Raw genomic sequence first — 14,291 nt, 5'->3', positions numbered from 1 at the left:
CCGGTCATTAGTTTGGAAATGGTTGGATCAATGATGAAGCCTGATTTGGAATGTCTGAGTAGTTCTATCTGATGTCATAATACACCCCTCTGATAATCAAGTGATATTTGGAATGTCTGAGTAGTTCTATCTGATGTCATAATACACCCCTCTGATAATCAAGTGATATTTGGAATGTCTGAGTAGTTCTATCTGATGTCATAATACACCCCTCTGATAATCAAGTGATGTTCACATGTGATGCATTTGCTCCATTGTTTACATTTAAATGGGAGGCCCACTCTGATGATGTATGTCTTACATCGTGGGGCTTTAAAAAAATAGTATGGTGACATCTTAGTGGGGCTTGAAATGAATAGGATTATTAATCATAAACTCCTATAGCAACAATACACTGTGGCTTTGACTTCAAGAAGAGAATGGGCTGATGGGTGGTGGTGCTATTCTATAGGTAAGGCTGTCCAATATGAATGTTCAATACACACAATAGGTTGATCAGTAGCCAGCTAGCTGCTACGTCTTTAGCCGGACAGCTAGCTAACACGGCTAGCTATCAACAAAGTCAAAATGGACTCCAGGCCTGGTGGTGGCAGTAGTGCAAATACAACCACTGTTTATCCGAGCTTCCTGAGTGAAAAATAATTTGGCTCTATATACGACAAACCCTATTCCCCCTCAGGAGACTGAAAAGGTTTGGCATGGGTCCTCAGATCACAACGCAGGGCCAGACGGATTACCAGGACGTGTACTCCGAGCATGCGCTGACCAACTGGCAACTGTCTTCACTGACATGTTCAACCTCTCCCTGTCTGTAATACCAACATGTTTCAAGCAGACCACCATAGTCCCTGTGCCCAAGAACACCAAGGTAACCTACCTAAATGACTACCGACCCATGTCACTCACGTATATAGCCATGAAGTGCTTTGAAAGGCTGGACATCTCTGTGAAGAGATGCTCTGCAGCACTCTACCAATCAGGCCTTTATGGTAGAGTGGCCAGACGGAAGCCACTCCTCAGTAAAAGGCACATGACAGCCCACTTAGAGTTTGCCAAAAGGCACCCAAATGATTCTCAGACCATGAGAAACAGGATTCTCTGTTCTGATGAAATCAAGATTGTACAATGGCCTGAATGCCAAGTGTAACGTCTGGAGGAAACCTGGCACCCTCCCTACGGTGAAGCATGGTGATTGCAGAATCATGCTGTGAGGATGTTTTTCAGCGGCAGGGACTGGAAGACTAGTCACAATTGAGGCAAAGATGAACAGAGAAAAGTACAGAGATCCTTGATGAAAACCTGCTCCAGAGATCTCAGGACCTCAAACTGGGGTGAAGGTTCACCTTCCAACAGGACAACGACCCTAAGCACACAGCCAAGAAAACACAGGAGTGACTTCAGGACAAGTCTCTGAATGTCATTGAGTGGCCCAGCCAGAGCCCGGACTTAAACCTGATTGAACATCTCTGGAGAGACCTGAAAATAGCTGTGCAGCAACATTCCCAACCTGACATAGTTTGAGAGGATCTGCAGAGAAGAATGGGAGAAGCTACCCAAATACAGTTGTGCCGAGCTTGTGTTGTCATACCCAAGATGGCTTGAGGCTGTAATCACTGCCAAATGTGCTTCAACAAAGTACAGAGTAAAGGGTCTGAATACTTATGTAAATATAGTGTTTCAGTTCAAATTCCTAAAAACATGTTTTTGCTTTGTCATTATGGGTTATTGTGATGACGGAAAAACTTAATTTAATACATTTTAGAATAAGGCTGTAACGTAACAAAATCTGGAAAAAGTCAAGGCGTCTGAATATTTTCCGAATGCTGTCCTCTCCAAATGTAGCTGTATTTTATTGGTTGGAATTGTTTTAAGATGGCCATACTGTGGATTATTTAGCTGTTTGATTTTTAATTCTAGGACCCCTTTAGGTATAAATATATATAATACCAGACAAAAGTTTGGACACTTCAAAACCTTAGTCCTTAAAAAAGAAGAAGAATCCAGTTATAAATGCATTTCTATGGGCAATATTAGTAAAGCCCAAATTCAATATCTAATTTATTTATTTATATATATATACAGTACCAGTCCAAAGTTTGGACACAGCTACTCATTCCAGAGATTTTAATTATTTTTACTTTTTTCTGCTTTGTAGAATAATAGTGAAGACATCAAAACTATGAAATAACATATATACATTTACATTTAAGTCATTTAGCAGACGCTCTTATCCAGAGCGACTTACAAATTGGTGCATTCACCTTATGACATCCAGTGGAACAGCCACTTTACAATAGTGCATCTAAATATTTTAAGGGGGGTGAGAAGGATTACTTTATCCTATCCTAGGTATTGCTTAAAGAGGTGGGGTTTCAGGTGTCTCCGGAAGGTGGTGATTGACTCCGCTGTCCTGGCGTCGTGAGGGAGTTTGTTCCACCATTGGGGAGCCAGAGCAGCGAACAGTTTTGACTGGGCTGAGCGGGAACTGTACTTCCTCAGTGGTAGGGAGGCGAGCAGGCCAGAGGTGGATGAACGCAGTGCCCTTATTTGGGTGTAGGGCCTGATCAGAGCCTGGAGGTACTGAGGTGCCGTTCCCCTCACAGCTCCGTAGGCAAGCACCATGGTCTTGTAGCGGATGCGAGCTTCAACTGGAAGCCAGTGGAGAGAGCGGAGGAGCGGGGTGACGTGAGAGAACTTGGGAAGGTTGAACACTAGACGGGCTGCGGCGTTCTGGATGAGTTGTAGGGGTTTAATGGCACAGGCAGGGAGCCCAGCCAACAGCGAGTTGCAGTAATCCAGACGGGAGATGACAAGTGCCTGGATTAGGACCTGCGCCGCTTCCTGTGTGAGGCAGGGTCGTACTCTGCGGATGTTGTAGAGCATGAACCTACAGGAACGGGCCACCGCCTTGATGTTAGTTGAGAACGACAGGGTGTTGTCCAGGATCACGCCAAGGTTATTAGCGCTCTGGGAGGAGGACACAATGGAGTTGTCAACCGTGATGGCGAGATCATGGAACGGGCAGTCCTTCCCCGGGAGGAAGAGCAGCTCCGTCTTGCCGAAGTTCAGCTTGAGGTGGTGATCCGTCATCCACACTGATATGTCTGCCAGACATGCAGAGATGCGATTCGCCACCTGGTCATCAGAAGGGGGAAATATAGAATCATGTAGTAACCAAAAAAGTGTTAAACAAATCTAAATATATTTTATGTTTGAGAGTCTTCAAAGTAGCCACCCTTTGCCTTGATGACAGCTTTGCAACACTCTTGGCAATGTAGAAAAAAGTTAAAATAAAGAAAACCCCTGCAATGAGTAGGTGTGTCCAAACTTTTGACTGGTACTGAATATATATTTATATATATATATATTTAAATCAAATATTGAATTTGGGCTTTACTAATATTGCCCATAGAAATGCATTGAAAAACACGTTTAATAACTGGAAAAAATACATATATATTTGTTTTAAGTAATAAGGTTTTGAAGTGTCTGTCCTATATCTAGGCGATATAAGAAAGCTCAGGTAATAGCTCAGGTAATATTTTATATTGTTTTACATATATTTAACCCCTTATTTTTGGGGGCACAAAACTACCTCCATACTTCCATTTGTGTGTATAGGTTACCTTCAAATGAGTTCCAATGATCAACATAGAGAACACACTTTCACAACCCTCTCTACAACATCCCCAGCAAACACCTTCACAACCCTCTCTACAATATCCCCAACAAACACCTTCACAACGCTCTCTACAATATCCCCAACAAACACCTTCACAACCCTCTCTACAACATCCCCAACAAACACCTTCACAACCCTCTCTACAACATCCCCAACAAACACCTTCACAACCCTCTCTACAACATCCCCAACAAACACCTTCACAACCCTCTCTACAACATCCCCAACAAACACCTTCACAACCCTCTACAACATCCCCACAACATCCCCAACAAACACACTTCACAACCCTCTCTACAACATCCCCAACAAACACCTTCACAACCCTCTCTACAATATCCCCAACAAACACCTTCACAACGCTCTCTACAACATCCCCAACAAACACCTTCACAACCCTCCCAAACCTCTCTACAACATCCCCAGCAAACACCTTCACAACCCTCCCAAACCTCTCTACAATATCCCCAACAAACACCTTCACAACCCTCTCTACAATATCCCCAACACCTTCACAACCCTCTCTACAACATCCCCAACATCCCCAACAAACACCTTCACAACCCTCTCTACAATATCCCCAACAAACCCTCTCTACAATATCCCCAGCAAACACCTTCACAACCCTCCCAAACCTCTCTACAACATCCCCAAACACCTCCACAACCCTCTCTACAACATCCCCAACAAACACCTTCACAACCCTCTCTACAACATCCCCAACAAACACCTTCACAACCCTCTACAACAAACACCTTCACAACCCTCTCTACAATATCCCCAACAAACACCTTCACAACGCTCTCTACAACATCCCCAGCAAACACCTTCACAACCCTCCCAAACCTCTCTACAACATCCCCAAACACCTCCACAACCCTCACAACATCCCCAAACACCTCCACAACCCTCACAAACATCTCTACAACATCCTGACATCTGGAGATATCAGTGGTCACTCTTCGTCAAGAGCAGGTATGATGAATCTCTCATCTCAGACATTACAACTAATGTGCTGTGAGATTAAATGCTGGAGGAAATCAATTGTAACTGTTCATGCAATGGAAAAATCTTTCTCTCTCTAGATTCTCCTCCATTAGACTCTCCTGGTGCAGGACAGAGTCAGAGTGCTGGTAATTTTCATGTCTACTGATTTCAATGGTGTCAGATGTCTCAGAAGTGAGAAGTGATGCGTAGCACCAGATTTAGCCAACAGCTCATTTACATCTGTCCAAGGGAAGATTTGAGGCCATCTAGATGTGTCTCTCTGAGGCCCACCGGAAGTGATGCAACATTTGAGGTTTTGTAGAGAGCTGCTGCTGACACCATGTCCTCTGTTGCTATGGTTACTTTCTTACTCAGTCTCTCCTTTACCACACCTTTATTATGCATCTTCTCTGTCTGTCAGCTGCCAGACCCGACCAACCAACTGACCGATCAAACAACTGACCAACCTTTCAACCTACCTTACCTTATTAAAAAGCTCTTCGGGTTACTTTGTGCAATTTCCACCTGAAGACATACCCTAATCTAACTACCTGTAGCTCTGGCACAGAAGCAAGGATATGCATATTCTTGGTACCATTTGAAAGAAAACACTCTGAAGTTTCTGTAAATGTGAATTTAATGCAGGAGAATATAACACCATAGATCTGGTAGAAGAAAATACAAGGAAATAAACATACGTTTTCTGTTTTTATTGTTGCTGCATCATCTTTCAACTGAAACAAGAACATCCAAACATACAGATAGGATGCTGGGGGTGGTTTGAATGGAGAACATAAGATGGCAACAGTATCTGAAAAAGTTTCAGAAAGAATGAGTGAGCTACATGACATTGAGCATATAGTCACCCAGGTGTCCCACACAAGTTTCCCAAATGTACCCAAGTGGCCGAATTGGTACAGTGATACATTTTTAAGTAAATTACTATATACAAAACACTCAAATGCCATTCTAACATACCACCCCCCAAAATGAACATTTGAAAAAATGTAAAATAACAAGGGTAACTATTTACGCACATTCAATGTATAATGTACAATATTGTGAAGACCCTCAGTCCTCTACACAATATTGTTCTTCTGATGCCATGCCCAATAGCAGTCTCTTTCTGCTGTAAAGCAGAGGGTTACTGAACAGCTGGTGCAGGTGATGGGGCATTTCCTGTGACACAGAACACAACGACGTCTCCCTACTGTGCCCTTTTTGCCCCGAGGCACATTCATGTCTGCAGAGATGAATCTGGGCAGGTGAACACTACTAGTTGGAGCAGAGAGGACAGAAGGTGCTACAGTGGACTTGCTGTAGCTAGCAAGCTCCTGGATGAGCAGCTCTCTGAAGGCTAGCTGTGAGATGGGGGGCTGTCCACAGCTCTTAGCCATTTCCTTCTGGAGGATGAAGGCATTCACCACAGCAATGTCAATGAAATGATAGAAAAATGTCTTGTACCATTTCATTGTCTTGTGGAGAACATTGTAGTATCCTATAAGAGCGTCTGACAAGTCTACACCTCCCATGCTCTGGTTGTAGTCCTTGATGGCTGCAGGAATGGGGACATTTTTGGTGGTCCATGCCCCAGTAGCGTCCTTCACACGCCTGATGACGTGATCGCCACTGAAGGACTTGTGGATAGTGGAGCACATCGCCACCTCTCTGGTGTCCATCCACTTCACAAACAGCAGGCCATCTTCACGGACCCATCGCATGGTCCCCCGCTCAGCCCGCTTAGGCATGTCATTCACCTTTGTTTTCGGGAAGCCCACTCTGTTGGTCCGAATGGTGCCACAGGCCCACACATCCCGCTTCCTTAGGTCTGTGAACAGGGTAGGGCTTGTGTAGAAGTTATCCACAAACAGTTTGTAGCCCTTCCCTAGCAGCTGAAAATCTAATAACTGCATAACGGAGTCATAGCTAAGTCCCTTACCGGTCGCACAACTGCTCTTCCCTTCATAAACAAAAACATTGCACGTGTATGCACACGCAGAATCGGCCAAAACAAACAGTTTGTAACCCCATTTAGTTGGTTTGTTACGCATGTAGTGTTTTTGGCCAATTCTGGCCTTTGAAGCTACCGTCCTCTCATCGATGGAAATGTTCTGGGCAGGCTGAAAATAGGTTTTGCAAGCCTCAACGATGCTGGTGTAGAGAGGTTTTATTTTGCACAGCCTATCAAACCTTGCTGTGCCTCTCATCTTCTCATTGTCCTCATCAACTTTCGGGTCACTGATATGAAGCGCCTGTGAGATTGTCAGAAACCTTTTGCATGATATGACAGTGGATGGGAAAGGCAGTTGATAGAGGGGAGCAGTTTTCCAGTAGTCTTTCAGGGTTTTTAGCTTCACAAGACCCATGTACATGACCATTGACATGAAACAAAAAAGATCTGACCTGGAAATGGGCTTCCATCCCTCCTTCTTGCCTGCCTGCTTCTTAGCTCCATACTTATTTGTGTTCGACACCAAGGAATCAACAACTGCCGAGGTGAAAAACAGATGAAAAAGTTGCATGGGGCTGTACTTAGAGGTCATGTCCAGCTGAGGTCCTGATGGCCTCTTCGGTCTGAATACTGGAGGTGTAGGCAACACATCCTCCTCCAGCACAGAGTGCCAACGACCCTCCTCCTCTCTGATTGCTCTTCCCCACCTCCACTTCTTTGTCACAGACTTCCCACCTGGCAGGGCGGGGGTAGGTGTGGAGCCGGAGACAGCAGGGGTCCGGCTAGATGATCCAGCTCCTGTCGGGGATGGGCACCTTGGCAGTGGGGGCTCCCAATCAGAATCGGAGGGACTGTGAAATAAAGACACAGAAACACAGATTATATTAGAGTAGGGAACGTAAATCACTCAGGTGAGGTTCTGTTCCGTTCCATGATCAAAAATGATCTCGACTCAATACTGCTTCACGCAAAGAAAATGTCTCCTTCTGGTGGAAATTCCAATGGCGAATGGCTGCGTTACGCTCAAATTTCATTCAAGAGTCTTCCTGGATAAAAACAATAGATAATTCCATTTACCTCAGCCCATTGGCTGTCTACCAAGCGAGGTTTCAAGTGGTGACTATTTCTGCCCACAGTCATTCAAAGAAGCACTGGTGATATCATTGGCGCGCAATGAGGTCATTGTTTGCCGTGTTCAAATCAGTACGCCCGTAACAAGAATAATCAAGTATGGTTGTGTTACTAACAAACAGAGGATTTCAATGAAACCAACCATGACTAGATAAACGTCAACGCTGTGACTAATTGCATCGAATGTATCGTTGAAAGTTGAAGGATACGGAATTCATGACACAAGCCTTTTACAAAATGTGTCGTTTTATGCTATAAAAATGGATTTAATCGAACAAAACCATTTATTGTATAATATAATATAATAATAATATAATAATAATATATGCCATTTAGCAGACGCTTTTATCCAAAGCGACTTACAGTCATACATTCTACGTATGGGTGGTCCCGGGATTGAACCCACTACCCTGGCATTACAAGCGCCATGCTCTACCAACTGAGCTACAGATTGGACCTTTTGTATTGCCAAAAGAAGAAGATCTTCAAAGGTAATTTATTATTTTAGTGCTATTTCTGGCTTTTTGTGGCGCTAGTGCTTGGTTGGAAAATGCTAGTAATACTTGTGTGTGTGGCGCGCTGTCGTCAGATTATCGTAAAATTGCTTTCGCCGAAAGCATTTTAAAAATCTGACACTGTGGTTGGATTAAGAGGAAGTAAAGATTTTAGATGTTAGATACATGTATTTACAAGAACGTTTAATATTACGAATTGTGCATTTAGTATCTTTGCGCTATGCTATTTCACCAGATGTTAGCCTATGCGGGACGCTAACGTCCCACATAGCCTAAAGAGGTTAACCTCTTAACTTCTTCGATATAGGGGTGCTCTTTTAATTTTTGGATGAAAAACACACCCCAGAGCTCTTCCAGATCTACCAGCCACACAGACTGAGGCTACAGAAAATGCACAAAGAGGGTGAAGGAGAGAGAATGCTCACAGAGCCAAAAGCGCACCCAGAAAGGGATGTGAAGCCACCAGTGGCTGAAAGACTATGTTACGTGGAGAAAACATACTGCTGGGGAACATACCCAGAAAAAAGAGACTGTACCTAAGTTAATGTTCATACTGTGTGATTGAATGCTTTCATACGGTTTCAGGATGGGAATTAGCATGTTAGAGAATAATACTGGTTTCCAAATTGCATTTCAGTTATGCTTCAGTGGTTATGCATGTTGAGTTCTTGTTCATGGGAGAGGGGAAGATGTAGTAGGATGTCCCTTGGGGGTATCCGTACCTATGTAGGACATGCGAGGGTTAGGTTAATAAACAGGCTGGAGCTAGAACCTCGTTGTCGCGCATCCTTATTTTAGATCATACTACAGTTTGACATGTTTCTACAAACTTTTATTGTACTTCATGGAGACTTGGGAGTGCCACCAGATGATGAGAGGTAAGTGATTCATTTTAAAATCGCTATTTCTGACTTTTGTGACACCTCTCCTTGGTTGGAAAATGGCTGTATGGTTTTCTGTGGCTAGGGGCTGACCTAACAACTGGTTGGTGTGCTTTCACCGTAAAGCCTATTTGAAACAGGACAATATGGCTGGATTTACAACAAGTTTATCTTTAAAATGGTGTATAATCCTTGTATGTTTGAGGAATTTTAATTATGGGATTTCTGTTGTTTTTAATCTGGCGCCCTGCAATTTCACTGGCTGTTGTCGAGGCGGGACGCACTTGTACCAGAGAGGTTAACAAGAAATTTGTGGAGTGGTTGAAAAACGAGTTTTAAGGACTCCAAACTAAGTGTATGTAAACTTTGACTCTGTGTGTGTGTGTGTGTATGTATATATAAATAAATATGCAACCATTTAAACAACTGCATTAGCATGAGAAGTAAAAACTTGTTTTACTTACTGATCTAAAAGTGGATCTTTTCCTTCCAAAAACATTTCTTCCGCGCTGGAATCAAAACTCTGGTCACTCACAGAGTCCTCATCCATTCCTTCTGTGTCACTCTCCTGGTCAATTTCTGCAATAATATCATCAAAATGATTATACTTGGACTGAGATTGAGCTTTTCCACTCTTAGTAACCATGTTTAACTTTTTCAGACTTCAGAAGTCTGTAGAAGAGAACGAACTGCTGTGAAATGTAAACTATCGTGCATCTGCTTTCCTTTCACCAGAGAATGAACTCTGTTGTGCACAGCTCTAGCATGATGGCTGTTTGTCCTACAAACGGTGTTCACATACTGCTGGAAATCCCAGCTCATTGGCTATCTAGCTAGGTTTCAAAACGATAGGTGGTCATTGGTCCAAGAACCTTCATGGGCTAATTCAGGTCTTGTATAGCCAATACGTAATGTAGAATTATGAAACATGTTTGGTTGCCTTCTAGAGTGTCTGAGGATTGCACAGAAACCGAACTTGACCGTGTTAAGCTATGTTTGATTGCTGACAAAATTTGATTTCATAAAATTGTTTTGTTGCAAGTTGAAAGAGTCGTAATTCATGCAGAATGCTGTTTACAACACGGATCGTGTTAGGATATACATGTCCTTTTGTCAGTTAAAATAACAAATTGATCATAAATACAGTGCAGACATTGTTAATGTTATAAATTACTATTTTAGCTGGAAATGGCTGATTATTTGTGGATTATCTATATAGAGGCCCATTATTATCTACATGGAGGCCCATTATTATCTACATAGAGGCCCATTATTATCTACATGGAGGCCCATTATTATCTACATAGAGGCCCATTATTATCTACATAGAGGCCCATTATTATCTACATGGAGGCCCATTATTATCTACATAGAGGCCCATTATTATCTACATAGAGGCCCATTATTATCTACATGGAGGCCCATTATTATCTACATGGAGGCCCATTATCAGCAACCATCAGTCCTGTGTTCCAATGGCACGTTGTGTTAGCTAATCCAAGTTTATCATTTTAAAATCCGAATCGAACCTTAGAAAACGCTTTTGCAATTATGTTAGCACAGCTGAAAACGGTTGTTCTGATTAAAGAAGCAATAAAACTGGCCTCCTGTAGACTGAGTATCTGTAGCATCAGCATTTGTGGCTTTGATTGTCGATGTTATTTTAATGGACCAAAAAATTATTACCTTTCAAAAACAAGGACATTTCTAAGTGACCCCAAACTCTTCAACGGTAGTGTATATATAGAAATACATGTTTAACATTTGCACCAATTGATTGGTGAAAAGAACAGGTGGCTAAGTCAAACAAGATTTTATTAGTCGGGACAGCCCCACTGGTAAAAGATACTAGTCCATCTTCACGTCAACTAACAGAACTCTGCTGGTTGTCCTGGTAACAGATACCAGTGGGAAGATCTATTATATTTGTTCAAACTAAACTACAGCACTTACTTTGATGAGTCAAATCTGATCCTTTCTTCTCTTCTCCTCCTCTCACAGTTCCACTCAGCCCCGTTGTTTTCCTGCAGTCCACCAGCAGCACAGACAACCTCTTCATACCCAGCAGTAAGGTGCTACCGGAAGAGGTACGAAACGGGGACTCCGGGAGGGAGGAGGGGCTAGCGTTGTCCTGGTAACCATAAAGAGGGGACACAGACGCATATCATTATGGATGCTGATGTCACGGTTGAAAAAGTGCTTTACAGAAACCCAGACCCAGACCCTGAGAGCAAGCTGTATGCTAGACCAGACCAAGCTGTGTATGCTAGACCAGACCAAGCTGTATGCTAGACCAGACCAAGCTGTATGCTAGACCAGACCAAGCTGTATGCTAGACCAAACCAAGCTGTATGCTACCATCCATCTGGTGTTCTGATCTGGAGAGACTCTTCTCTGACTTTGTCAGCATCAGGATGTTGTTGAGGCTCCCCAGAGGATCCACAATAGTCATGTCTGTCTCCTGTGTGAATGAGAACATCAAAAATATGGTAAATTTATCAACTTCTATTGCAATCAGAGAGTCTAACAGGAGGAATGAATACATATCTAACAGGGGACTAAATTAGACACTATAATTATGTTTTTTTAATATTGTTTGTGATTAGTGGTGTAAAGTACTTAAGTAAAAATACTTTAAAGTACTATTTAAGTAGCTTTCCGGGGAATCTGTACTTTACTATTTTTGACTAATTGTACTTTTACTTCACTACATACATAAAGAAAATTTTCCCTGACACCCAAAAGTACTCATTACATTTCGAAGGCTTAGCAGGAAAATGGTCCAATTCACTCACTAATCAAGAGGACATCCCTGGTAATCATTACTGGCTCTGATCTGGTGGACTCACTAAACACGTTTCAACTGTAGATTGTCAGAGAGTTGGAGTGTGTCCCTGGCTATCCGTCAATAAAATAAAAACAAACAAGAAAATGGCACCATCTGGTTTGCTTAATATAAGGAATTTGAAATTATTTATATACTTTTGATACTTCAGTATATTTTAACTTTTACTCAAGTAGTATTTTACTGGGTACTTTTCCCACCACTGTGATGCAAATGTAAAAGGGTCGTTCCACAAAATGGGTGCATTTTGCGTCCACTTGATATTTTAAGTAGAAATGCACTGTATATTATATTTTTAAATCAGGCTATACTAGAATACGTGCACTTTAATATAGACCACATAGAGAATTCAATAAATCCATTTTTGAAGTTACAAAAATATATGTACCAATGGCAGATTGCCCCTTAATAAACAATTCCTATAGTACTGAACAACATATTCAAGTGTAGAACTTCAGTATAATGCCCCTTTAAAAACAACTGCATAGTTTGTGCCCGTTTTTAAGACAGTACTCACTGGTGGTAATCGGATCTTCAGTCTCATTTTCACTCCCAAAACGTCTTCCTCTTTTATTGAGATATCCTCCTTTTCAATTTTACGGCATCTTTCTCCTTTTGATTCTGAAAGCTTCTACCTCTTTTTCCACTTTGACAACCTCGTTCCCATATTCCTCTTTCACTGTAATATCATCCTCTTGTTTCAATGTGACAGCCTCCTTATTCATTCTTCAAGCCTCTTTGCCTCCTTTCACCAGTTTCTTTCTCCGTCTAGATTAGTGAGTTTATGCTCCGGGAGATTAGCCTAGTGCAGTATCAATGTAACACATTTGCCAATTTAACAAGCAAATTACGTTTAAATGAACCCGTAGATATGTAAACAGAATTATGTTGAAAACACTAAGAGTAATATACACAAGAACGGTTTAAAGAGCTCCAATGTTTCGGTTTTAGGTTTGCTAGCAAAGCACAGCGTGGTTAAATCAGAAGCCTTTTGTCGCGGTTGAAGAAGCTTCCTGTCCCGTCCACTAGATTATACGTCACGCAAGAAGAATCACCTGAAAAATTCATATCGCCATCTGCTGACTGGAGTGGGTAACGCAGACTGGAAAATATGAATTACAATGTTCAGTCTGGACAGCAATGTCATAAGAAGTCATTTAAAAATAACCAGATGTTATGTTCTTACTTCTTACAGCCAATACTTTCCTCCAGGATTGGCCTGCCTGTTAGGCAGGATTAGGTATGTATATAGACTCTTTTTTTTTCTACTGTGTTATTGACTTGTTAATTGTTTAGTCCATGTGTAACTCTGTGTTGTCTGTTCACACTGCTATGCTTTATCTTGGCCAGGTCGCAGTTTTAAATGAGAACTTGTTCTCAACTAGCCTACCTGGTTAAATAAAGGTGAAAAAATAATTTAAAAAAGGTGACAGATAGAATAGGGTGGCATACTCTGAGCTAAATTGTCAAAGGCTCATCGCGAACAACACATAACACTTCCTATGGTGGCATATGGGCTATTTAGGCAAGTGTTGGTGTCTCCCATCTCCACAGAGGAACTCTATATCTCTGTCAGAGTGACCATCAGGTTCTTGGTAACCTCCCAGACCAAGGCCCTTCTCCCCTGATTGCGCAGTTTGGCCAGGCGGCCAGTTCTAGGAAGAGCCTTGGTGGTTCCAAACTTTTCCTTTTAAGAACGATGGAAGCCACTGTGTTCTCTGGAAACTCCAATGCGGCATATTTTTTGTTGTTGTCTCCTTCCCCATATCTGTGCCGGCGCTCTACGGACAATTCCTTCCACATCGTGGCTTGTTTTTTTGCTCTGACTTGCGCTGTAAACTGTGGGACCTTATATAGACAGGTGTGTGCCTTTCCAAATCATGTCCAATCAATTGAATTTACCACAGGTGGACTCCAATCAAGTTGTAGAAACATCTCAAGGATGATCAATGGAAACAAGATGCACCTGAGCTCAATTTCGATTCTCATAGCAAAGGGTCTGAATACTTATGTAAATAAGTTATTTCTGTTTAAAAATACATATACATTTGTAATACTTTTTAAAGGCACTGTATGTATGAACATATATTTTCCTTTGTTTTCCACTAACCCTATCACCCCTCCCCTAATTGTAGGAAACTAATGAACAACAACTTTCAGGCTTCTATGTCCAGCTTATTCATAATATGTACATTTTACAGACAATGTGTTATACAATAGTTATATTTAGTTTGTTTTTAATCCTATCCTTCAGTTACCCTAAACCTCTCCCATCTATCTCTGAAGACCATCCAGTCCT

The 14,291-nt window shown here is 42.0% G+C and overlaps 1 protein-coding gene across 1 annotated transcript; it reads right to left on the bottom strand.

Annotated features, from left to right (window-relative positions):
- Positions 1 to 5,691: 5,691 nt before the first annotated feature.
- Positions 5,692 to 11,268, bottom strand: LOC124020854 (piggyBac transposable element-derived protein 4-like). The gene is made up of 3 exons (XM_046336148.1): positions 11,101 to 11,268; positions 9,612 to 9,726; positions 5,692 to 7,471 (listed from the first exon to the last, which is right to left on the bottom strand). The coding sequence occupies exons 1-3, from the start codon at positions 11,204 to 11,206 to the stop codon at positions 5,749 to 5,751; spliced, it is 1,944 nt and encodes a 647-aa protein (XP_046192104.1). The 5' UTR covers positions 11,207 to 11,268; the 3' UTR covers positions 5,692 to 5,748.
- Between the last annotated feature and the right edge of the window lie 3,023 nt (positions 11,269 to 14,291).

Source organism: Oncorhynchus gorbuscha, unplaced genomic scaffold, assembly GCF_021184085.1.
Source record: "Oncorhynchus gorbuscha isolate QuinsamMale2020 ecotype Even-year unplaced genomic scaffold, OgorEven_v1.0 Un_scaffold_957, whole genome shotgun sequence".
Taxonomy (NCBI): domain Eukaryota; kingdom Metazoa; phylum Chordata; class Actinopteri; order Salmoniformes; family Salmonidae; genus Oncorhynchus; species Oncorhynchus gorbuscha.
This window is presented reverse-complemented; position numbering and strand designations above follow the sequence as displayed.

What these genes read in the sequence shown, in the direction of transcription:
- LOC124020854 (XM_046336148.1), bottom strand. Translation starts at nt 11,206, where the DNA reads ATGAAGAGGTTGTCTGTGCTGCTGGTGGACTGCAGGAAAACAACGGGG. An exon ending in ATCAGATTTGACTCATCAAA is followed by an intron (nt 9,727 to 11,100) that starts GTAAGTGCTGTA and finishes ATATTATTGCAG; the next exon opens with AAATTGACCAGGAGAGTGAC. An exon ending in AAAGATCCACTTTTAGATCA is followed by an intron (nt 7,472 to 9,611) that starts GTAAGTAAAACA and finishes TTTATTTCACAG; the next exon opens with TCCCTCCGATTCTGATTGGG.